At 35.7% G+C, this 24,383-nt stretch overlaps 1 protein-coding gene across 2 annotated transcripts; it reads right to left on the bottom strand.

The window, feature by feature from the left end:
- Positions 1–2,463: 2,463 nt before the first annotated feature.
- On the bottom strand, positions 2,464–23,383 carry RB195_000570 (uncharacterized protein; the record flags this gene model as incomplete). Of its 2 annotated transcripts, XM_064196988.1 has the most annotated exons (4): positions 2,464–2,590; positions 3,759–3,851; positions 19,700–19,831; positions 23,049–23,383. In XM_064196988.1, 4 exons carry the CDS (start codon positions 23,381–23,383, stop codon positions 2,464–2,466), a joined length of 687 nt encoding a protein of 228 aa, XP_064052869.1. The 2 variants fall into 2 exon arrangements, with proteins under 2 accessions (XP_064052869.1, XP_064052870.1); XM_064196989.1 differs by lacking the exons at positions 19,700–19,831; positions 23,049–23,383 and adding an exon at positions 9,629–9,672.
- Between the last annotated feature and the right edge of the window lie 1,000 nt (positions 23,384–24,383).

Genomic DNA, 24,383 nt, shown 5'->3' with positions numbered 1-24,383 from the left:
CAGACAATGCAATAGTATCTCCACGAAATTTCTTACCAAAAACTGCACCAATTGGAACTTACTTAACAACTTCAACTTTAAAACGACCTATTTTTTTTTAATTATCATTATGTAAATAATTATATAAATTATTTGTTTCATCCAGATGTCTTATTTTGTACAATAATCCAACGGAAGGATAATTTTTTTTAACATAATTTATATAGGTGTCCTACTTTTTAGCCTTAAACCATATGGTGGCAAGTTTTGGTGGAGAACGTAAATGTCCTACTAATGATTTTACCCGGTGAAACATGCTCCCTAACCTGTTTCTGGGCGCGAATTTCAATTTATGTTTCTGAAAAATTCCAGAAAATATCTGATAAGAAAGATTTTTTGAGGGTTATATTATCCAAGAAGTGGGTTCCGTATCTCATTAGGTAAACTAAAATTGATTAAATAATGTAAACTCAAATACTGAAAGCTGCGAGTGTTTCCCCTACCCCCTTTAATCCTGCGTGACACATTCATTTTCACTGAAAGTGCAAATAATTCTGTTTTACCGTTTTTTTTTTCTGATTTTTTTTTCGTAAAAACTCTAAGTTGGTTCGCTACGAATTCGCATTTCCCCCTCCTTTTATTGCCATGGAAAGAAAGCGTGTTTACGAGACCTCTACCTCCCAGCACACATCAGATGAGGTGAGCTCATCACGCTGTTCGCCTGACAGGCAGCGGACAGCGATACGAGCAAGAAATCCTTCTCATGTTGGTTTTGTCCCGGATGTCTCTTTAATCGATTTTTCCTTTTTTAATAAACTACTTTTTTTTAGTGAGTTCTACTTCCCGTCATCGTGCATACATAGGTCCATCATTTCAAGTAAATAATTCAAAACGATCTCTTACAAAATAATTATTGACTAATGAGGAAGTACACGATGAGGAATAGATTATCTGATGACCTACTGAAATTTGATACACAGTATGTCATCCAGAATATCCAAATATAATGATGCAGATAGAAAAAAGTACATGAGGAGGAGTTTTCTGGTGCAAATAGGACGAAACGTTAATTTTTCGCGCTTGCGTCAAGCTGGTCCTTGGTTTAAAAGTTTAAACAAGAACTGGAAGAATGAATGATAAAGTGCTTATCCATGAGGAATCTGCTAAGGATGCGCCAACGCGTTCACCTTCAGTTCAAAATCGTAGACGCTTACGTAAGCGTAAACGACCCATATAGTGATTTGAGAACCAGCCAAGTAATGACTCCGTTTCTTTGTCTCTTAGGGAAGTTTGCTACGAATTTATCGATCCTTGAACCCTGGATGAGAGGTTTCGTTGGGACTTAGGTGTTATCGAACCAACAACTTCGTGGATGTAAGGGTAACATCTTGTCATTGAGGGGATACACGTAAACTGAGACAAGCTAGACTTAATCTCAAAACTCTTAAGGATTTGCAGTGGGCAACAGATTAATTTTCCTTACACTCAGAGCTCCCTCCATGCCCTCGATGGAGGGACAGGAGCGCATAAAATAGTCTTGTTGATTTTTTACTACGTCCAAAACAGGATTCTACGTCAAAGACAGCATATCACGAATCTGAAGGAAGGAACACGGTGAAGAACGGTGAAGGAATCCGCGGGAAAATCTAGAGTAAGGATTGTAGATTGCGGGATCAGAGGTGATTCCGTTCATAATCCCTAATCGTTGTGAAAAAAAACGGTGTGGAAGACGACGTTTTTTCCTACGAAATCAGCGACTCGCCACCCATACGTGGGCGCCGTGTTCACAAGCTAGCCGTCGAAGATAAGTGATGTCTTTTCACCAGCCTATTCAAGTAAAACCAACGAATAGGCTGCTAAGGGAACCGGAAAGTGTGCTTAGAGGAGCGTTCTAACGTACTTCGTAGGGCATAAAGTGGTTCCCACGCCATTTTTTACGACGATCAGGGAGAAATGAGTGAAACCACCCCTAATCCTGCAGTCCACAATCCTATCTCTAGTTTTTCCTTCGGGTTCTATCACCACGTCAGATTCGTGGTATGCTGTCTTGAAGTACGGGATTTTTAAAACCTCACCACATTTCCCTTTTTGCACTCCTTTTTTTTTACTCAACAAAAAATCGCGTTATTTTATAATGTCTCGTCAGTTGTGTTATATTTATAGTTCATTTTACCCGAACAACTTCATTAACTGATTCTGAATGATTGATTTTCGATGTAATGTAGTGACGCAATGATTTTGTTAACAATGCCTGGTTGTATAAAATGTTTTTCCCTTAAAAACTGACCAGTACGCTCTAAAAATAATTAATTGCCATGTCTGAAAGTTGCACTTTTGCCGTACTACTGTATGAAAGTTTTTTTTTCTGTTCAAAAAATACTTCTCAATGTCATTAGTGTTTCTATTAATGTGTTCCGCTGCAGTTGAACTGAGCTGTAGTGCATTTTTTTCTCAAAACGAATTATCCGTAGCAAATCCATATAATCATACCTTTGAAGCAAGAAATGCAGGAATACCACAAATTATCGCAAGTAACCAAATCCAAAAGATCACAGCAACCGTAGCATGTTTTCCTGGACGTCGCCGCATTGGATGTACGATTGCCCAATATCTGAGAGGGCACGGATTAAGAGATTTAGCGTCATTAGTTAAAGGCATCACTCCACGAATCTGAGGTGGTACGGATTTCAGGTGGAGTATTCTTATAAGGGATAGCAGATTATGGAGAGGAGGGTGATTCCGTCCATTTCTTCCTAATTGCCGTAAAAAACGGCCCGGAAGATACGGCTTCATTCGTTTTGGCGCACCATTTTGTACAAGAGGTTCGATTGGAGCGCACCAGTCTTGTGCGGCGCCGCATCTTCCGGGCCGTTTTTTACGGCAATTGAGAAGAAATGGTCGGAATCACCCTCCTCTCCATAATCTACTATCCCTTATAAGAATACTCCACCTGAAATCTGCACCACTTCAGATTCGTGGGGTGATGCCTTTAAGCATGTAACTGTGGGAAGGTATCGTAACCGACTTGTATGTAGGAAATATACTCGAGATAATATTTAATATGATAACTACTGTGATCAAAAAGTACATAGTAAGGCTTTCTAATTTGAAACTGCAAGGCTTCAAATCCAAATCCATAATTTTTTACTCATATATTGGCATAAACTTTACTGACATCTGTGTCAAATTTCATGAAAGAAGCGTCAATTTGTAATGAGTTACTCTTGTTGACGTTTCCCTCCAAAAGTTCACTTTTCGATGCACCACCTCACATGGTTTTGGTTGTTCTCAACGTTTTCATTAAAAATTCCGCTTATATCGTTCCGCTTCCGCTAACGCCTCTTTACCTGATTTGGCTCCAAATAATTTCTGGCTGTTCCCGAAACCAAAAAAAAAACTGCTTTGTTGTAATTGTTTTGACTTGAGATAAAAGATAAAAAGAAAATAAGAAGAATAGAAGATAAAAAAGAAGAGTGAATAAAAGAATTGAGGAGATAAAAGAGGCATCGAAAAAGGGGCTCAAGCCCATCCCGAAAATCGAGTATAAGAAATATTTTGAAGTTTGGAAGAACCGTCAACGTAAGTGTATCGCTGCCAAAGAAGGAGTACTTTGAAGTAGATGGAGTAAATTATTGAAGACTAATAACATACCATCATAATAAAAATTTTATATATACCGTAATAGTTATAATATAATATAATATAATAATATACCTTTTTTGTTCTACTAGAAACCTAATTTCTACTTTTTGATCACAGTAGGATTGAAATACGCTCACCTATCAATGCTCATCACTATCATCGTGAACACACTCGCACATATTGGCGTAATTCCCATCATGTTATTGAAACGACAGTAGAATAAGCCGAGTCTGAAAAATTCTACGCTCCAGGAAAGCAGTGATTCAGCGTTAAGAATTATTATATTAATTTAGAAATTAAGAAAAAATAAATCAGCATAAAAAACCCAAAAACATTATCATTATTGTATTATTATTGTATTATTATTACATTATTATTGTAGAGAAAGAAATGCTCTTTCACATTACAAATGTCATCTAATGCCGAGCATTTTTTTTTTGCGCAAATTTTTTTATATAAGAAAAACATAATTAATTATGCATTAACCCATGCATCGCCGTTTCCAATCGCTGCAATCAAATAATTAAAAGAGTATTTCAGTTAAATTGATTATGTTAAAAGTATAAATTTAAATCTGAGAGGGTTATTCTGTCAGCAGAACCTTACGGTAAACATTGAAGAATATTAGAGTAGAAGTTTTGGATAAGAATTCAACAAATTTGAAGATCTGGAAGCTTGGAGATTTGTACTGTATGATGAGTCATGAAATAAATAAGGACACTTTTTCATTTGTGTAAATAAAAAAAATTTCAGAAGGATTTTGGAAGATAGACGGTGAAGAATTTGAACTAGAAAGATGGAAAGAAAATTGTAGAAAATAAAGGGAAGTAATTCAGATTTTTAAAAAATATATCCAATTTCGTCTATTTCAACTTTGAAAAATAAAAGAAGTAGAGGTAGCCGTGTATAAGAGTCTGACTGCTATCTGCCCGTGGCCTCATATATCGCTATAAGCGCAGCAGTATAGAAATAAGTAATGAGGTAGTGTTTTATGGAGATGTAATGGCTTTTGAAAAGGATTGGTGGCATGATTTGTCGAAAAAAGAATTGAAACTGAATTAAGAAAGGTAATTTCTCAGGAACGACTACAACGACTGCAGTATATTTGGATTCGGAAGGAAAATTTGAAGTTGCTGGATAAATTGCTGGACAAATTCAAGTTTTCGATATCCATTATGCTTAAGAAATACAAAAAAAGGAACAGAAGGTTTTTTGATTTGTTTTCCTAATTCCTTAAGGATTCTAATCGGGGCGCTCAGCTTCAAAAGGTTGTGTTCGCGGAATTTCTCGACGTTGGCTTCTTAGCCGTAGTGGATGGGATTCGGCACACACAGTCCTCAGTAATGGCAACGAGAACGGAAAACAAAAACTAGGTATGGATCTGTATGGATCTTAAAATCGGAAGCTTAGATTCATGAATTAGATTGATAAGATTCATTTGTTTAAAGATTTAGCACCACCTTGTCTTCTGTCCCTCCAATCCCACCATTCGTGTGAGTGTAAAGAGTTGCATCGTTGGATAGACTGAGACTTCTGATTTACGACATGCGTTTCCTTTGTCATTCTTGTGAACTACGTTTCGGAGGTCTTGTACTGGTTGGAAGAACGCAAAACTCGAAATTTCTGCGAACTCAAGAATAACCTATGAAGAATCTCGAGTATTCTCACTAAGAAATACGTAACGGCTCTAATTTCAACACTTAATTTCAGGATGATCTATGAAGGAGTTCGAGGATTCTTATAACCGTTTTTAAGATCAACGTTTAATTTCAACACTTTACAAATCATCGGTGGCGAAATATACTACTTAATAAACAAAAAAGTAAATAAATAGATAAATAATAAATATACAACGATGTAACATCTTGCGATCTATAAAAAGTTATTCGTATCTACAATAAATTCCATTTTGAGGGATTTCTGATATTTCCGAGGTTGGATCCCTACTAATAAGGTTCTATCCTAAGCTAAGCTACGCTATTTTAGGCTTTCCCTCATCGCATCCATAAAAATTGTATAGTGATGGTGAAAATTCCTGACATTTGATAGGAAATTGCTGGCGCAAGGGAAACATTCGGGGAAAAAACGAACATTTTGGTTTAAATTACATGTAGACGTTGCAGATGTGATGTCCTTGCGTGATAGGAGAATTGTAAACGTTTAGTCTTTTTACGATATATATATATATATTTTAATAGTAGTTGTACATGTTCCGAAGACATTTTTGTCCACGTTATGTTCGTTTGAAAGGACCGTTGATGTATGTGCACTATAAATATATTTGTACGGAATGCACGCTGCCGAAGCCGTGGAATTGGAGCCGTTCCGAGAAAATCCTTAAGTGTTCTTCTTGAAACTTCGATTTAAATTGAACCGCTGCTCACTTTTTTGAAGAATAAAATTAATTTTTAATTGGGAGTTAATTGACTAATCATGGTTAATTACTTTTAGAATAGATGGAAATTGTTCGAAAATGGGATTTAAAAAAAGCAACAATCTGGAGCATCTATGACTTTCCACTTAACAATGAAAAAAGTGCCTGAGAGGATTCAAAATACAAAAATAGGCAAAAATTAGAAAAGTTTATTCACCTAAAGCACTGAAGAAACATAAAAGTTTGAAGAGACGAATTTTAATTAGATTTGTAGAAAAAAATCAAAAAAAATAAAAAATAATAAAAAATTTTGAAAAAATATATACTCCATGGCAGGTTGATGTAAAAGAAACGCGGGTTTTTTTCCTTCCAGTAGTTTCAACACAAGTTTTGAAAAACATAGAATTTTTTCACAAAATATTAGAAATTGTTGAAGAGCTTATTTTATGCACTTTCTAAATCTGCAAATAAGATCCAATTCAAGTCACTTTTTCTAAAATGATTAGATTTTTATTTTCAGATAATAATCGAAAACGTACAGCTTGATAGGGAAACACATGAAAAACATTTCAGGTAGCAATTCAAGCGTTCTTGGGTCCTGAAACGTCGGCATATTTCTGCCTCTGCTTTCTAATAGTCTACCTACGAGGTCAATCAACCTATTTTCACGTCTGAAGACGACGAAAAATCCGAAACGTCAGGCAAATAAAGGTTTCATCCAAAATAAACCTTGTAGACAAATTACCTTTCAGGAAATTTCACCTTTTTGACTTTATTCTGATATGGCATCAATTAGTTTCTTTAAATTATATATATGTATATATAAATGCTTCATAGCTATCTATAACTAATTTTAACTAAAGTAATTAATTTTTAATTTGCAAAAAATTGAAAAACACAATGAGTTCATTCGGTTAGGGCTGTTTCATTATACGGGACAACGTGTTGTCCAGTGAAGCAAGAAGAAAAACGCATATTGGAAAACCTCCACATCCTGAAATAGACCTCCAAAGTGCATTTCGTTTAGTTTTGACGGTAACTCATCAATTTTTTTTGTATATCGAAGAAATTCTTTTATTCTTCACTACATTGTATAGTGTAATATCGTTGCGAAGGTCAAAAAGTGCAGAGATTTTATTCATTTCTTTCGCGATCAGAGCATGTAGATAGATGTTATTTTTAGTAACTTAGCAAATTTCAATTGTTATTATCGTTAGTACTAATTATTTTTCATTAATATTGTAACACGGAACGATTCAATAGTGGATACGGTAAGAGAAGGTGATGCTGTGATGTCGGCAGATTAATACCCTTCGAGCAAAAAATGCTCTGAACCTAACCTAATAACGAAAATACAAAGTCTGGCCCTATGAATAATGCGGTATTCTCTACTTCCTTTATTTTTTCATTTCTCAAATTTAAAATAAACGAAGTTGTTGTCTTTTTTAATCTGAAATAATCTGAAATACTTTATTTTTCACAATTCTCTTTTACCGTTTTAATAGACTTACTTCAACGCATACCTCCCAATATCCCTCTCAGATATGAACTGGATTTTAAATTGAACTCAACTTAAAACCGTCTTATTTACTGGATGTCTCGCTATACCAATCTCCAGACTGTATTGATTGATTGAATTGTTTTTATTGATCCATCCTACCCTCTTCTCTAACAACCTCTAGCACTGGATGATTCAAGAGAAAACATTTTCTACAATTTATATCCTAGCCACAACGATTTATTTCTACTCTCAAATTTCAGAGTTTTAATCTGAGCTCAATGTGTCCGGAAGTGTTTCGCGGAATCTTCTCGCTCTAATCATCAAAGAACTACATACGTAATTACTTAAAACTCTTAAAAAAAGAAGTTTCTCTGCATTCTTCACAGGTACCGTATCACGAAATTGATATAGTAGAGAAACCCCAGGGAAACAGTCAACTTCGGGTCGTATGGTTTTACGATTAGGGAAACCACCGTGGCTCCGTTCGTCCTCCCCCAAGTCGTTGTAAAAAAACGGTGTGGAAGACGACGCTGTTTCCTACGAAATCAGTTACAACGCGCCACTCGTGTGCACGCGCGGCGTCCATGAGCGAGCTATCGAGGATCAATCAAGACTCCTCACCAACCTAATCTAGAGACACCAATGAATAGGCTGCTAAGCGGACCGAAGCTTGTGCACAGAAGTGCGTTCTAATGTACCTCGTAGGAACTAAAGCGGTTCCCACGCTTTTTTTAAGGACGATTAGGGGAATTTGAGCGCTCGTTTCCGTTATCTACATCTCAAAGCCTTTCGCTGAGCTTACCATACTACGCACGCTACGCTGCTTTGACGCTGCTTTGACGTGTCTGCATGGAATTGGTATCGAGGATGATCCATTTGAAGGAAACTGTAGTCATCCTCATTCATAAATTCATTTATGATGCATTTTATGTGCATCCATGATGAGTTCGGAACAGTCGCATGATGCCACGGATGCAAATAATTCATTGAACACTGGTGGGAAAAATTCCCATTGTTATTTATAACCAACTAACTGTTTACATTTACAGCTAAACTAAGTGCGAGTAGATTAGAGCTTGTAAGGAAAGGCGGAGAGATTTTCACCGGTTTTTCTCTTCTGGAATGAATGGATTTTTTTCTTTCCGAGCATCAAAAAGATTGGAAGAGCTATCGGGATGGAAAGAGGAGAATTTAAAAGTTCTCCTCGTTTCACCCCGGATGATGAGCGTGAAGAGTGATTTCCACGGGAGTGTCTGGAATTTTTCCCTCGAAATTATGAACGTTAAATGTATGGAAACGGAATCTGTACTTTGTGGCTTTTAAAAACTCTGCTCTTATTAAGGCTGGTTAATTGAGTTATTGCTGAAAATATGCAGGAAACCATGAGGATTTTTCATATTTGCTATTATCCGCCCACGCATTCATCGTTAAAAATTCTCTCAGAGAACAAAAACAATGCCCTAACGGCAAGTTCTTCTATTCGTAATTGTTTCTACCTTATAATTTCTGTAAAAACCTTTATTTCTAAAGCAATCTTTCAAATTTTATTCTTCTAACTTTTGTAGCACTTAAAAATATCCAGAATTGATTTCAAAATTGGCGAGATATGTATAATATGTCTCCATAAATGTTTAAACGAATTATTGTTTAAACGAACGAATTATTGTATAGTCTGTAAAATTTAAGCATCACCAAAAATAATGAAGGGCTTAACTAATTGCGACTGCTGGCTTATGCCCCGTCGAATGGCTACTGAGGAAAAACTTGCTTCAAAGATGTCCACTAATCCAAACAAAATTGATGATTCGATAGGGAAAAGTGGAAAGCTTTGATAAACTTTATTTTACCATTAACCATTAACCATTTTACCATTAACTCCCTTTTTACGGTAGAATTTGAATGTTCCACAGTACAAAATTAAAAAAGATTAAAAAATATTATGTAGTGGCTGTGGTATTACATAAAAACACTATTATAATTTATAATTTATAATAATTTAATTAATAATTTATAATTTATATAATTTATAAATTAATTTAATAATTTATATTATAATTATTTATATCCATAAACTATATGTTAATAGTAAGAGGTGGAAAGGGGTACGTAGTGCCGTCGATAAAGGATTTTACCGATCGATCGATGGTTCGACTCCGCCCTGGTGCTCACCAAGCATTTCATCCCTTCGATGTCGATAAATTGATGTCAGATTTATCTGGAAGGATAAAAACACTGACTTAAGACAGTTTTTCGTTTTGCGTTCTGCGTTCGCAAACTTCAAACGAATTCTGGATTGAAATGAACGCGTTGGCGGGATCCCAAGCGGATTGATTAGATACTGTATTCTTTATTTAATGATACAGTAACTATTAGGCATTTGAACAACAGCGGGAATGATTTTCTAACATAGTTTCATCTTTGAGACTTTACGGTTTTTCTCACCAAGTCATAATTATTCATTAAATTTCATTCAATGTCTAGACACTCCCCGGAGACTAAGAAAGGACAGAGGACGTAATTCATCCCGAAATAGTCGCGTGCTATATGAAACCACTAGCGTTTTTCTTGGAAATATTGCAAGACACTCAATGAACTTTTCCTGGTGCTGATTCAATGAGGTGTTTCTATTTATGAACGAGGAAGTAGTTCTCGGTGTCTTTGATCCACGGCGGTTCTGCTCAGGTTCTGCTCAGGACCAACGGCACGAATCACCTCCTTGAGACATGATCGTGTTAAAGGCATCTCTCCACGAATCTGAGGTGGTACGGATTTCAGGTGGAGTATTCATATACGGGATAGAAGATTGTGGAGAGGAGGGTGATTCCGTCCATTTCTTCCTAACTGCCGTAAAAAACGGCCCGGAAGATGCGGCGCGTGCACATGGCTGGCGCGCTCCAATCGAACTCGTTGTAGAAAATAGCGCACCGAAAGGCTCGAAGCCGTATCTTCCGGGCCGTTTTCTACGGCAATTAGGAAGAAATGGACGGAATCACCCCTCTTCATAATCTGCGCTCCCGTGTACGAATACTCCACAAGTCCGCACCAGTCCAGATTCGTGGGGTGATGCCTTTAAGTTTGAGATCTTCTCGTAGACCTGTGCACAGGTCTCGCAACGAATTTAGAATATCTCTTGAAGGCTCCTTCCACCCTGCCACAGTATCCCGCTGGCGAAAAAAGCCTGAAGTCGTAGTAGCGAAAAATGAGTGCGCTAGATGCATGATTTTTTTTGCTAAAGCGTAGTCGGTTCCAGCAATGGTTCCACCCTTTCCAAGGCGCCGGTGTTTACTTCCGCTCGCGCATACGCAACGCATTCGCAGCAACTCGTGCACTTCACGCTCTTTCAGGATCACATGCGTTGCGTCAGGTTGAATACGTGACGTATCTGCTTATTGGAAAACACATTTGTCTGGGATTGTGTCTGTTTCCCAGGAATATTTTTGCAAAAACTTCTGACCACTGATTGTTAGAATCCAACTACAGTCGACGTCAAAAATGTTGCCGCAGGGTGACGCATCGCGTTCGCCTCATTAAAAGCGTGCGCTGACCCATCTTCTCCGTGCGCTACAAGCTACTCAAATCCCCTTTCTTCTTGTTTTCAGGATTTTTTCCCCCTCAAAAGAATTTGTTCCCGTAAAAATATCCATGGGTAGCATTACGAGGTCTCTGCAAATTCCGTTGAAATTAGTTCTATCGTTTGTTCTGAAGTCAGGACGCGTCGAGGGTTTCGTAAAGATTGGGAATTTCTCTCTTTTTTTTCTGTTCAACTTTTCATGATTGACTTTTTTTTGTATTCGTAGGCTCTATAAAATCTAGAAACTATCTCAGAAAAACTAACTGCGCACAAATAAAAAAAAATTGGGCAGAAATCCAATTCATACGGACAGGGGCCTTTGAGGAGAAACCTCGGCACCAAGGGATATCATTGATCTACCGGAAAATTATTTACCTAAGATGATGACTATGAAGGAAACGAAGACATAGTGCGCAGGTAGAAAAGAAAATAATCCAAAAATCCACTTTCTGCTAACTAGAACCCTATAGGTGCCCAACGAGTAAAAGAGATGTCAATACTATGGAGTTGTAGAGAAAGAGAACTTTGACACGTCTAACTAACCCTATTCAAGCGCCTTTATACAAAAAAAGGAGGACAATGAGAAAAAATGTAGGAGAACTCCGAAGAGCTTGTCGTGCTCGATAGAGAATGCCTTCTGTGAGGATGTAACGCGTCAGTGCGTAGCTAACATAAGTTACGCCGACTGTACCCGAGAAGGCAGGATCAACAGAATAATTGGATTGATGGGATCGACACGGTATGAAGTGGATGAATGCATTTTTTTCTGGAAGGAAGCCTGTGTTACCCGCCTGTTACCTATTGATGTATACACCAACCCTTCCCACTCGTCTCTTGGCGAACATTTTAAAGGCATCTGACCCCACGAATCTGGGTTGGTACGGATTTCAGGTGGGTTATGCATCGTAGATTGTGCGGAAGAGGGTTATTTCGTCCATTTCTATCTAATTGCCGTAAAAAATGGCACGGAAGATGCGGCTTCGAGCGTTCCGGGGCGCTACTTTCCGCAACGAGTTTGATTGGAGCGCGCCAGCTGTGTGCACACACCGCATCTTCCGAGCCGTTTTTTTATGGCAATTAGGAAGAAATGGACGGAATCACCCTCCTTCCCATAATCTACGATCCCGTATAGGCATAATCCACCCGAAACCCGTACCACCCCACATTCGTGGTGTGATAGCTTTAAGGCGGTATATCATGAATCTGACCTGGTATGGATTTCTCATGGAAATCTTTTATACGTGGTCGTAGATTGCGGAAAATCTTGTGCCTGCGCTCATCTCTCCGTGATCTTCTTAAGAAACCGCATGGGAATCGCTTTAGTTCCTACGAGGCGCGTAAGAACGCGCCTCTATGTACACGTTGCGTTCATCTCAGCAGTCTAATAATTAGTTTAACTTGAATAGGCTGATGAGGAGACGTTATTAATAATCGACGACTTGCTCGCTTTTTTTACCCGCATTGCAATGCAACCCGCCGGGTAAAAAAAACGGTGACTTCCGGGCCGTTTTTTTTTCTACAGCGACTACGGAGAGATGAGCGGAACAAGCTGGTTTTCCGCAATGTACGACCCCGTATAGAAGCTTTCCACGGGAAATCCATAGCACAACAGATTCGTGGTCTGCAGCGTTTAAATTACAATCAGGGAGCCAAAAATTAAATTACATCACTGAAAATGTGATGGTAACTTAATTTTTTTTTGGGAATATCGAAATTTTTGGGTAGTCACGTGCATTTTAAACGATTTGTTTCCCATTTCCTTACCTTCACAAATTTTATCATCCCTTTAGCCTTTATAATGCATCGTACATATTTATTCAAGTATTCAATTTTTTGAAAATGGAAAGAGAACTTCAAGTATACTTAATAATTTGAATTATACTATTATATTATTATTTGAAATTGCTTCTTTTAAATTCTATATTCTCAAGCTAGAGAGAGAGAGAAGAAAGTCTTCCTAAGAACAAAAATAGCCTGTGTATGTGAAATTCGTGAGAACGAACGTTCTATGGTATTCGACCGCTGTGAACGGTTTCTAAATGAGATCTTGAGCGCAAGATGGAAAGATTATTCGGTGTTGTTTACATGATTCGTAGCATGTGCTTCGCTTCGCACATTCAAAATATCTTCAACGCAGCGTACCATTAAATTGACAATTTTGGGATCTCCGGACCGAAAGATGAGAAAGTTATTTATGAAGAAACGTATTGTATAGTCTGTAAAATGTTAGAACAGCAGTTGTTGTTCATTTCTTGATGTAATGTTTGGATTCGCACTTTATCGGTATGTAGATCTTGGATCGTGCATTGGATATAAGCAGTCGATTTCCTTGTTACAGGATTTTGTTGCAATAAAGATGAAATAGTCCAAAAGACCGGTGTTCTGTTCTGAGACAAATGTCCTGGTCTGTACTCTTTGACAGGTTGATCTACTACTATTAAGTCCCGCGTGGAACTAGACAAGTCCAACTAAATATGACTAAATATTCAACTAAATATTAATATAAATACATGGTGCATCGGTACAATACAAAACTCAGGTCGGTCTTTTTTTTTTTTGAAAAATTTTCATCAAGCTCGCCCCATTCCCTTTTTCTCTCGTTCATCTCCTATGGGACAAGTATACATAATTATTAATAATTCAATTATAATATTCATATATAATTATTATTATTCATCTATCTCCTGTTAGAAATCACTCCCCGATAGAAGTTATATTTTTGCATTTCATTAAGCGTAGAAAAGTTTAATGAGCATATTTTTCATTCAACTATAATGAGTTTTCATACTATAGCTCAAAATAAGTTATCATGACGTCATTGTTGTGCGAAAAAAGGTCAACAACAACTGGAAATAGAAGTAAAAATTAATGGAAAATGGGCTGCATGAGTTGTTGAACAACAAAGTTCACGATAAATTTAAAACAAATAATTTATAAAAGAAATAAAATATAAAGAAAAAATTAAATTAAATTTAACACTACTGTAGAAGCAAACTTTTCTCATATAACCGATGTACTTCTATTAATAATGTAGTCGAAAAGTTACTTTAATCTCAAAAAATCTTTTTCGATGTTCTTCCCATATTTTCTTGTCCCCGTCACAAATGAGACACCACTCAATGGTGTCCAGTCCTAGTGGAGCATTTAATACTTTAGCAGCTCAGCGTTCAAATTCCCCTCGACGGTTCATGAAGAGGAATTAGCGCAGCATAGGTGAGTTACTGCGCCAGGAACTACTGAGCACTAATACGTCCTGAGGTCTGAATCACCTCAGAGAATCAGCAAGTCTAACCGGTGAGCTGTTGAGGAAGTTTCCCTCCGGAAAGCGTTCAGATTAAAGCCACTATACTATTCGGGTAACAAAACGGGAGAAGAACAATGGGATAGGCCTCACACGCGTTAGGTTTTCATCAAAAATCTGAGAATTTTTCTTTTTCATTTTTTTTTTGGGGGGGAGGGAGGGGAGTCAGGGCAGTACACACTATTTTACGTAAAATTAATTACCGAGAAAACATTATAATTAATTTTAAAACTGTTTCTATAAAGTTAATTGTTTAAAGAATTATTATACTTAATTAATAAATTTTTTCCTAATTATAAGACTTATCAGTCATATACAGGATGATTAATTCAGAATTTTATTCTGAAATTTTTTCTGGCGAAAAAGTGGAAAGGAACACTAGCATACTACGGTCAAATTTTTATTTTTCATTTTTTTTTTCGACTTCGGGGGCAACATGAGGTGACTGTGCAACCTACAATTCCTTATGTGGGGTTTATTTATGGACAAGGGACGTTTATGGACAATTTATCATGGACAAGGAAATATTGGGCTATTGGCTGACCATTTTTCTGCTTCACTTTGTGCAGAGCTCACATTTTATGTTAAAATGAAGCGAAAAATTTTGAAAACACTACAAAAATTGTTGATGATAGAAGCTAAGCAAATGACTATTTGAGATGTCATCGTTGAAAAAAGGGTCTTTCACATCCATATGCTTCCAAAATTTCAAGATAACCGAAAAAATGGTGTAGGATTTCTATTGTTATGCAAAATTATATGCTAGCAGATTGTTATTTCCCGAAATAGACGCACTTTTAAGAGAAATTTAGGGTTTAATCTATTTTGTGCTTATGAATTCTGCTTGACTGACTTGAACGAAATGATTTGGAAAGATTTTCCTGATCTTTCCAGGCTCTGACGAAGGCCGGAAACGCCGAAACGTTAGCTGTTGTTTAATAAAGGAGATCAATGCCAATCTTGGTTACAGTTCCAGATTTGGAAAGAATTTGAGGCGCACTTGGAATCCCTACGCTGTTTGATCCTGAAGGGAATTGAATTATTATCATTATTGAAGGGTCCTAAAGGGAAATATATTATCAATATTAATTATTATTATGTATTATTATTATCATTGAGGTTTTCAAAGGGAAATTAAAGGGAAATCAAATTCATACACTGCCTGTCATCGACACATCTTGGATGACCTTCCCAAAAGGGGAAACTAAATGCACTATTCTAAAAATCAGGTGAAAATTCTTCTCAAGTATTTTCACTTCCTTTCTTGGCAAAATTACGCGTTTGATTAACTCAGTTACAAGTCCTCAGTCCTCAAACAAGAAGTTCACAAGAAGTTAGAAAAGAAAATATTTGAATCAAGTTTATCCTCTACATAGTGTTCGGTTCCAAAGATTCTTCCAGAAATTTCCATAGTTCAAGCTTTCAGAAAGAGAAGAGACAATGAAAAAGAACTTTCTGAAGAGACAATGAAAAAGTCTCCTTTGTTGAACATTTTTCTTTTAAAAATGAATGAAATTAGCCCAGAGAACTGCCTGAACGAGGAAAAAATCCATAAATCCTAATTTTCAAAGCTTTCACTCATCAAATCAGTTTATAAAAATTCACTTTCAATGGCATACGTTTTGAGATCTTTGGAGGTATATACAAGTAAATAAATAAATGTAATCCACTACATAATTTTCGCCCTCAAAGTTTGCCTATATGCATTCTTTTGTTCATTATTATTTTGTTTACTTTTACTTTTATTTTTGTATTATTTATACCGTTATAAGAGAAAAAATTGGGCAGTAAGCGTTATTCTTTGGGGACTCTTTGTTCTCAAAATTTCCGCACTTGTACTCTTCTATTTTATTTGATATTATTACATTACTATTTTATTTTGTGTTTAATTTTTACTCCTTATTATAGGAGAGAAAATTTCAGCATTTGTTAGTGCACATGATGAACGATGAGTGAGCTTCCGCAGCGTTCCAGTGACTTTTTCCAAAATTTTTCCAACCTATGTGCCGACAACTCAAAGGATAGGTGCTTGAATTTTCAAACAGCATATCACATTTCCCCGCATGACCTTTGAAACTTTTTCAGCCGTTCAAAATAAGCTCAGCTCCACTTTTTCCGCTGTTCTAACGCCTCTTCTATCGGATCATATGAGCATATGCAAAAAAATTTTAACGCAAGCTACTAAAAAAAAAATTCCTGATAATTTTCTTAACGGGACTACGGTAGTGCTTTTGTTCCCGAAAGAAAATTGAGAATTGAACAACGTCACTCGCTAAAATAATCCTTTCAGCCCTTTTTTTTTGAAAGGAACCCACGAAGCAGTCTCATTTCAGCCAATTAACTAATTAACAAAATAATAATAATTAAGTAGTAAGTAATTAAGTTGAGCTAATTAATTCTGTACTGTACACACTTCAATTTTTATCAGAAACATTACGACCGATGAAAATTTCCCAGTGAACAAACAGAAATACATATAAACTGAAATCAGAAAATATCTGAGTAACAACAAATAAAACAAAAGAGAAATAATAAAAATATAAAATAAAACGGAATCATGGTTACATCGCAGTCATTTCTTTTTCAAAGTTTGGAAAGAATATTGAAAAATTAATTTAAATGAGCTGTACAGATACCCTTATGATAACTTTTCTTCTTCAATCCATGAAAATTCGATTAAGCAGACCTCATTTCGTCAAAATAGTCACCTTTCATTGTGTTTTCAACGTTACTCTATAATTGAAAAAAAATTAAAAAATTGCAACGAAAATTATGAAGATGAACATTCAAGCGAAAAACATTGCTTTCGCATCAGAGAGAGAGAGAGAGAAAAGAAAAAATAGAGCAATCATACTCTGAGTTAAGGAGGAATAAACCTTTGGCACATTTTACATTTCTTCGCCTTTTACTTTACTTCCAGTTTTTCTTTATGATATTTCCTTTTTTTATCGATTTCCTCTAATGCATTTTTTTGATTGTTTTGCTTTCATCAATTTGATTGATTTTCACGGATTTTTCTTCATTTTCATGTTTTACAGCGTATATTGGCCATTTCTATAGTGAGAGCTTCCAGGTCTCCTTCGTTCCATCCCCATTCTTGAACTCAACCCTTTTTTTAGCTACAGTGTCCCCGTAATAGTTGTCGGCACCCGTTGTTTTCTCAAGTCGATGCTGGTTAATCTAGCGCTTGAGTGGATTCATCCTTAGGGATTAAATTATAGGTTCATCACGGAAGCAAAAAAAAGTCACAAATGTCAGTTAAAGTTGCTAATGACGACGATTTGAGCTCACAAACCGCTCCAATTTTGTTTTTTCTCTGGGAAAAGCTAGCTATTTGGTAATGTTGTAAATAATGTGGTTCTTAGATTGCACTTAAAAATATTTATCTAATTTTCGACCACTTATTACTTATTACTATTAATACTCATCATTATTATTATTTTATTGTTGATATTTTTGTTTGTTTGTCATTTCCGTTTTCTTAATATAATCCATTTTTCTGTTTTGCTTTTTTTTCTCACAAAAAAAGTGAAAATTGCGAAAGAGCCGTTGAAAATTTACTGGTAAAATGGATCTTTATTGGATGAGAGTATATCCCGACCAGATCCACATATTAACCAGAGTTTGTTTATTTTTTTTAGAGAAAAACAAGATCCGGTGGATAAATGATTTTTGTTTTAGTTTTTTTTGTGTTCGTTTTCTTTTTGGCTTCTTTTTAAAAGAATAAATCTATTTCAAAAATATCCTCTAAGTTTTAGTGCTGATCAAAAAATAATAAACCAGATAAATAACTTTTTTTGAATTTTTCATCGGAAAGAATGGGAAAGAAAAGATGGTTTTCACATTTATATGTTGTAACACCTATTATTTACAAAGTATATTTATATTTATTATTTTTTATATTTATTATCCAGGTCTTCTCAGCTATGTATACATTGTAGTAGCAGGTTTTCATGGATTGTATAGAGCTCAAATTTCCATTAACATACATACACTTGCACTTAATTCTATAGTTCCGAGTTCTTTGTGAAATTGGGGGAAAAAATTGAAATATTAACTCCATAGTTTCTTTTTTTCTCTCTCTCCAATTCCTTTTCTGCATCGGTACATCGTTTCACAGGAAATGTTAAGCATTAGAAGACATTTGCAGATCCATTAGACTTACAGCGTTTTTATTTTTCCCCCGGAGAGACTAATGAAAGAAACTGCTGTTATTGGCTGCGTATGGCAATCCTCGACAATCGTTTATCCTTTCTTTTTCGTTTTTTGTGGTTGAAATAAATAATGAATAATGCATGGAATGGGAAACCTATCAAAAATATCAACATCAACATCCCTTGCTCAGCTTTCCTCGAGTTTTTCACTCACTAATTCCCTCGAAGCCAAAGGTTTTCTTTCAGGTCTATAAGGTTTCGGTTGTTGTTGTTAAGCATAGAAAGAATTAGCCTTTAACTTAACATTTTCATTCGGTGGATGACGGAATAACGTGCTCCGGAAAGGTTAAGGACATTTTCGTTGAACGTAGAGTTAACGCATTCCAGGAGTATGTACGTTTTAGTGCTGATCAATAAATATTGCCGCTGATGAATAGGATTTTTGAATTTTTCACCCAAAGGATTATTATTTTCTAGACCTTTAGAAAAGGTGATTGACATTAAAATATAAAAAAAGAACCTAATTTAGGATTATTACTGAAATCCAGAAGAAATCAATGAATATTCAGAACAAAGGCACTCCAGAAAGTTAGCAATGAGATTATCGGGCAAAAATATTTACTGAACTGGAAAAGAGAGTGTGGAGTGGAAATTGAACAGGATATAAAATTTGTCTGTTGGAGTGGTCCGACTTCTTTCAGGACACGAAATCATTGACAAAGAAAAAGATGAAGGAGAGATCCGAGTAATCCATCCGAGGAACAAAAAATACTGGGTCGAAATTCAATTGGTTTGAAGAATCCATTAAAAAAATTGTTGAAGTCAATGATAGATATACTCTTTTCAAAGTTGGAAATAAAATTAAAAAGTTTACGTCTGAAATTCAAAACTTCACGACGAAGCAAGGACCAAAAAAATGTTGATTCAAAATGAGAAAATAGAGGATTTCAATCGAGATGGTCTTGAATAGAAGGACACTGTAGCTTGAAGAATACACAGAATCATTGGAATTGATAAAAATGTATTTTTCTCGAAATTAAAATTCAAATTTGAATTTTTGGTTTGAAACTCAAAACTTTACGACAAAGTAAGCTTCAACATGAGAGAAATGCGGAACTATTTTCTCAGCATTTCAACAATCTCTGAAATAAATAGAAAGTAAAAATTTGGAACGTACTTCCAATCATAGTAAAAATTATAGGACCATGTGAATCCGGTATTAAGAACGGATATCGACACATCGGCAACGGCTAAATTCAGCAGATAACAATTGGTGACGGTTCGCATTTGTCGATGACGTAGAACGATCCTGAAAGGAATCTTTGCCACAGTTCAGGTAAATCAATAAAAAGTTACGTATTCAAAAGACGCCAGGGATTCAAGGACACAATGGGGAATTCTAAGGATCCTAAAGACGTTCTGTTGTCAAATAATAATAATAATAACAATAATAATAATAATAATAATAATAATAATAATAATAATAATAATAATAATAAGTTTAAAGTTAAAGTGTCTGGCGTTAATCAGTCCACTTACGATGCGCCACCAAGTTCACTTCAATTCAGAATCGCTTGAGGTTTACGGACGTGTGACTGGACCCCGAAGGGATGATAGGCTTGGTGAGCGCTAGGACGGATTCGAACCTCCGATCGATCGCGCAGGAAGCAGAACCTCTAACCGACTGCACTACACTCGCCAAATAATAATAGTGATAATAATAATAATAATAATAATAATAATAATAATTTATGAATACTAGTCCGAATTCGGGTACGAGCGCATACCCAGAAAATAACGTGACGCAAGCGCGCAGTTCCCCTCTAGCTGGTGGTGGATTACCAAGAATTGAGTCCAGCGAAGCGGAATACCTCCAGAACCGCAACCTCGCTCGTATAATATTGTAATAACTTGTTTATTTCAAGCGTAAATCCGTGCTTTATGTTGTTTGCTGTTTTCTTCTAAAAAGAGTAGTAAACAACGCCTCCTATGTTGACAATCATCGAGTAGCGACACGAATCGAATAATGATGTCGAGAACGTGAAGAAAACAGTAATACGATCACTTTTCTATCATTATATTTGTTAGAAATCCACTCATATTACTGTATATGGGAGTATCCATGCAGATAATCCTCCTATCTGGAAGCTACTAGCAAAAATTATCCAAAAAAGCGATTCCAAAATGATTCCAAAAAAAACGATTCCAAAAATCTTCTTCCTCTGATTCTCCACTCTTCTGAACCGAAAAAACACCAAATTTACTTTTAAGCAATTATTTTATTGTTGTTACACGACTTGTTTATTGTTTCATTACTTTATTATTTTTATTACAACTACATTTTTGAAATTTAGATCACCAAAAGCAGAGAAAACGATTCCAAAATGATCTTTTGATTCTTCTTCTTTTGATTCTTGATTTTTCCGAACAAGAAAAAAAACAAACAACAAATTTACTTGTAAACAATAATTTTATTATTGCTACATGATTGTTTTATTATTTTACTATTTTTGTTACAATTACATTTTTGAAATTAATCTCACCAAGAACAGAAAGATGCATTCGATCCTAGAATTCCCTCTCCCTACAGGTTCTATGCTTATCCACCACATTTCCTGCTAATCTACAAGAAACAGAACCTATCAGTCCTTTTTGGACTCATCCTCAATAAAAAAATCGATACCTATTCAAAGAACTACGAAAGATGAAGAGAAAAAATGACTAGTTTATTAAGCCTATCTCTCCCTTTCAGATTCCTCCTCAAAAAATCGATACCTGTTCAAAGAAGTACGAAAGATGAGTAGAAAATCCGTACCTACCTACATAACGAATTTCAATACCCGACCTAATTAAGCCAGAGAAGGTGTATTCAAATAAGCAGAGCAATGATCAAAAAATAGCTGAAGCATAAAGTGATCTCTGCCCGATATTTGTGATCTTCGTCAAAAAAAGAAAATAAAGCATGGGTCAAGTTTTCCACTTTTTCACTACATCTTCTTCTTTGATTCTTAAAAATAAGATCGTTCTGCCCAATTTTTTTCCATAAATTATCTAGGAGTAAAATCTTTTGTTGAAAAATATATTGTCTGAAGAAAAATGTATTGTTTTTGTTGTTGTTATGAAAATTTTTACGATAAAATTACGCATAGAATAGATAAATAACTTTTTCGTCGTGGAATTTCTCCAATTTATCCCTGTAAAAAATATTTTGCCAAGATCTCCTCAAGCTTTTCTGAATACAGAATTTCTAGCTTGACAAATTAACGATGACCACGAACATAATTTTCGCTTTCGAATCCGGATGCAGCTCTTCCTGTGGCTGCACTTCGACGCTATTCATTTATGCTTCAAAATCAAACCGTCGGGGAACGAGAAGAAAATTCAAAACGAAAACACTTTCCTTTTAGACATTGGAAATATGTTGGGGTGAAAAAAAAACATTTGAACACCCGAAAAATTCAAATAATTGTTCAGCGAAGAATACGGAAAAATAAACAAATTGTTCTGCACTTTGAGATCCGAAATTTCCTGGTAGAAAAAAGTGAGGGAAAAGAAATGATGGCAGAAGGATTGGTTTGCTAAAATCAGTGCTTAGTTTATGGTTGCACATCAAATAATAATTTTAGATTTTTTTCCAATAATTTTTAGTTTTCAATAGAAATTGCTCATAAATATACCATATACCCGTAGAATCACGTGATTTTCCCATTTTTCCTTCATATTCCTGTCGGGATACAAATCGTTTATATTCGTTATTACGATAAGGTGTTATGGAAATTTCCATTAAGGGACAGGTGCATGTGTTCGCTTTCCTTAACAAAAAACAATCAGAACTGGCGGGAAAAACTTCAAAACGCTGATTACAGTGTCAAATTTACACATTAAAAACAACAAATTTCTCGAAACCATGAATAGGATTCGGGAAAACTATGTAGCGCTGGAAGAAATTTTACATATAATATAAACTTTAACAGAAATTAAAGAATCATAATCATAGAAGCACATTTTTCCATATCCATATGCTACAGGGAATTTTCTTTTAAAAAAAATTACTGTCACTTATTTATAAATATAGGAGGATTTTTTAACATTTTTCAAAAAAAAAACACTGGCTACTACTATGCTAATCAGGCAAAGTGCGCTTACTGGAAGGAAAAGACCAGCTTCACGTCGATTTGGTAATATAAATCTTGTTACGGTATCATTTTAAACGTAGAAAAACTTTATTCTTAAGAGTAATTTCTTAACTTTTATTAATCTACCCATTTTTTAACTAAATTTTTTAAAGAACGCAGCAACTGCAGTAATTAGTTATTACCTTACTTATTTTTAACCATACTTTTTAAAGTAGCGCTGCAACTGCAGTAATAAGGTTTTAACAGAGGCTTATTTTTTCAAACTATATATCTTACAATGTTATCGGTTATTAATTTACTCTTTTTTAAACTACATTCAATAAAGTGACTCAGCCCCTACAGTAATCTTCTAAATATATTCTGTATAGTCCTATTAACCTTACAACTTACCATATAACAGTAAAATTCCCGATTAACGCAATTAAAATCGTCGCCGAGAAAAGAAGAATGTAGATGATTTGAGTGTAGATTGGATGTTGAAAGGGAAACGACTCGCAATACAGAAAAACGTCGAATTCATTGGCAACGATCGTTTCCAAATCATGGCAGCTACAATTCGGATACGAGGAGAACTCGGGCGAGGAGGAGAGTTCTGATGATGTCGTCGATGTCGATGTGGATGTGGAGGGAAGCAGCCGAAGAGCGGCAAGGATCGAGTCAGAGGTGGCGTCGGCCGGACGAGGACAAGCCATTCCACACTTCTGCACGCGTTCCGCCCCGCCCATCCCCCCTCGGTTCAGGTGGGCACCGACGGTTGCCGCCGCCGACGCCGCCGACGCCGCCGACGTGAGCGGAGCGATCTGCTTTCGGGAACTTTCGAAATTTTCATTCAAGGATCCACTATCTGCTAATAAACCACATTATGTACTATTAAATTAAATTATTATTAAAAATAAGCACTAATGTATCAGACATCCCGTTATTTAGGATCTTGGATGAAAAAAAAACCAGAAAAAAAGAAAAAAAACCTGAACAAGGTTTACCTATTAGCTCAATTATCTATTTTAGCTGCTTTCTCATCAAAAACCGAATGAGACAGATAATAAAAATCGTGAATGGATTTTTGTTTTAAATGTGCTCATTACAGTATTTTTGAAAAGTTGGCATTTTTTAATTATCCAACATGGATATCCTTAACACTATCCAGACTCCAATATTCAAGTAATACTGTGCTTAGTACCCTCATTCAACTTGGTGAAAATTAGAAAGAACTAAATAAGTAAAGTACATAAATACATAAGTAACGACAAAATGTAGTGAAAGACACTTTTGGATAAAAGGTGCTTAGGATTGATGAGGTCTTTTAGGACGCTCTGGACTTCAATCCAGAAGATTCAATCATCTTCGTGGAGATCTATGAACATGTGTTGTTGAACATGACATTTACACAGTTACCTATAGGGAATCCCAAGCAATGCGGACACTAAAATAAGTCTGAGAATAATTCCAAGTACTGCAGGACTTTATTTTTAATCATTGCGATCGATTTAATCGATTGATGTTAATTAGGTGTTTCGCATTTTTTAATGGGAAATTGTGGGAATTAAACAATTATGGATGTTCCACGTTACCATTGAATCAAGTTCTAGTCTCTGTAAACAAATGTGCGACATTAATAAACCAACGTGAAAGGATGAAAGACTCGAATACTTCTGAATGGTATCGAACCAAGGACCGTGCAGACATAGTGGTGACCTCTTACCATTGCACCAACTAACCTTCCCA

The sequence above is a fragment of the Necator americanus genome, chromosome IV, assembly GCF_031761385.1.
Source record: "Necator americanus strain Aroian chromosome IV, whole genome shotgun sequence".
Lineage (NCBI taxonomy): Eukaryota > Metazoa > Nematoda > Chromadorea > Rhabditida > Ancylostomatidae > Necator > Necator americanus.
Note: the sequence above shows the minus strand (reverse complement) of the source record. Positions and strands in the feature narration are given on the sequence as shown.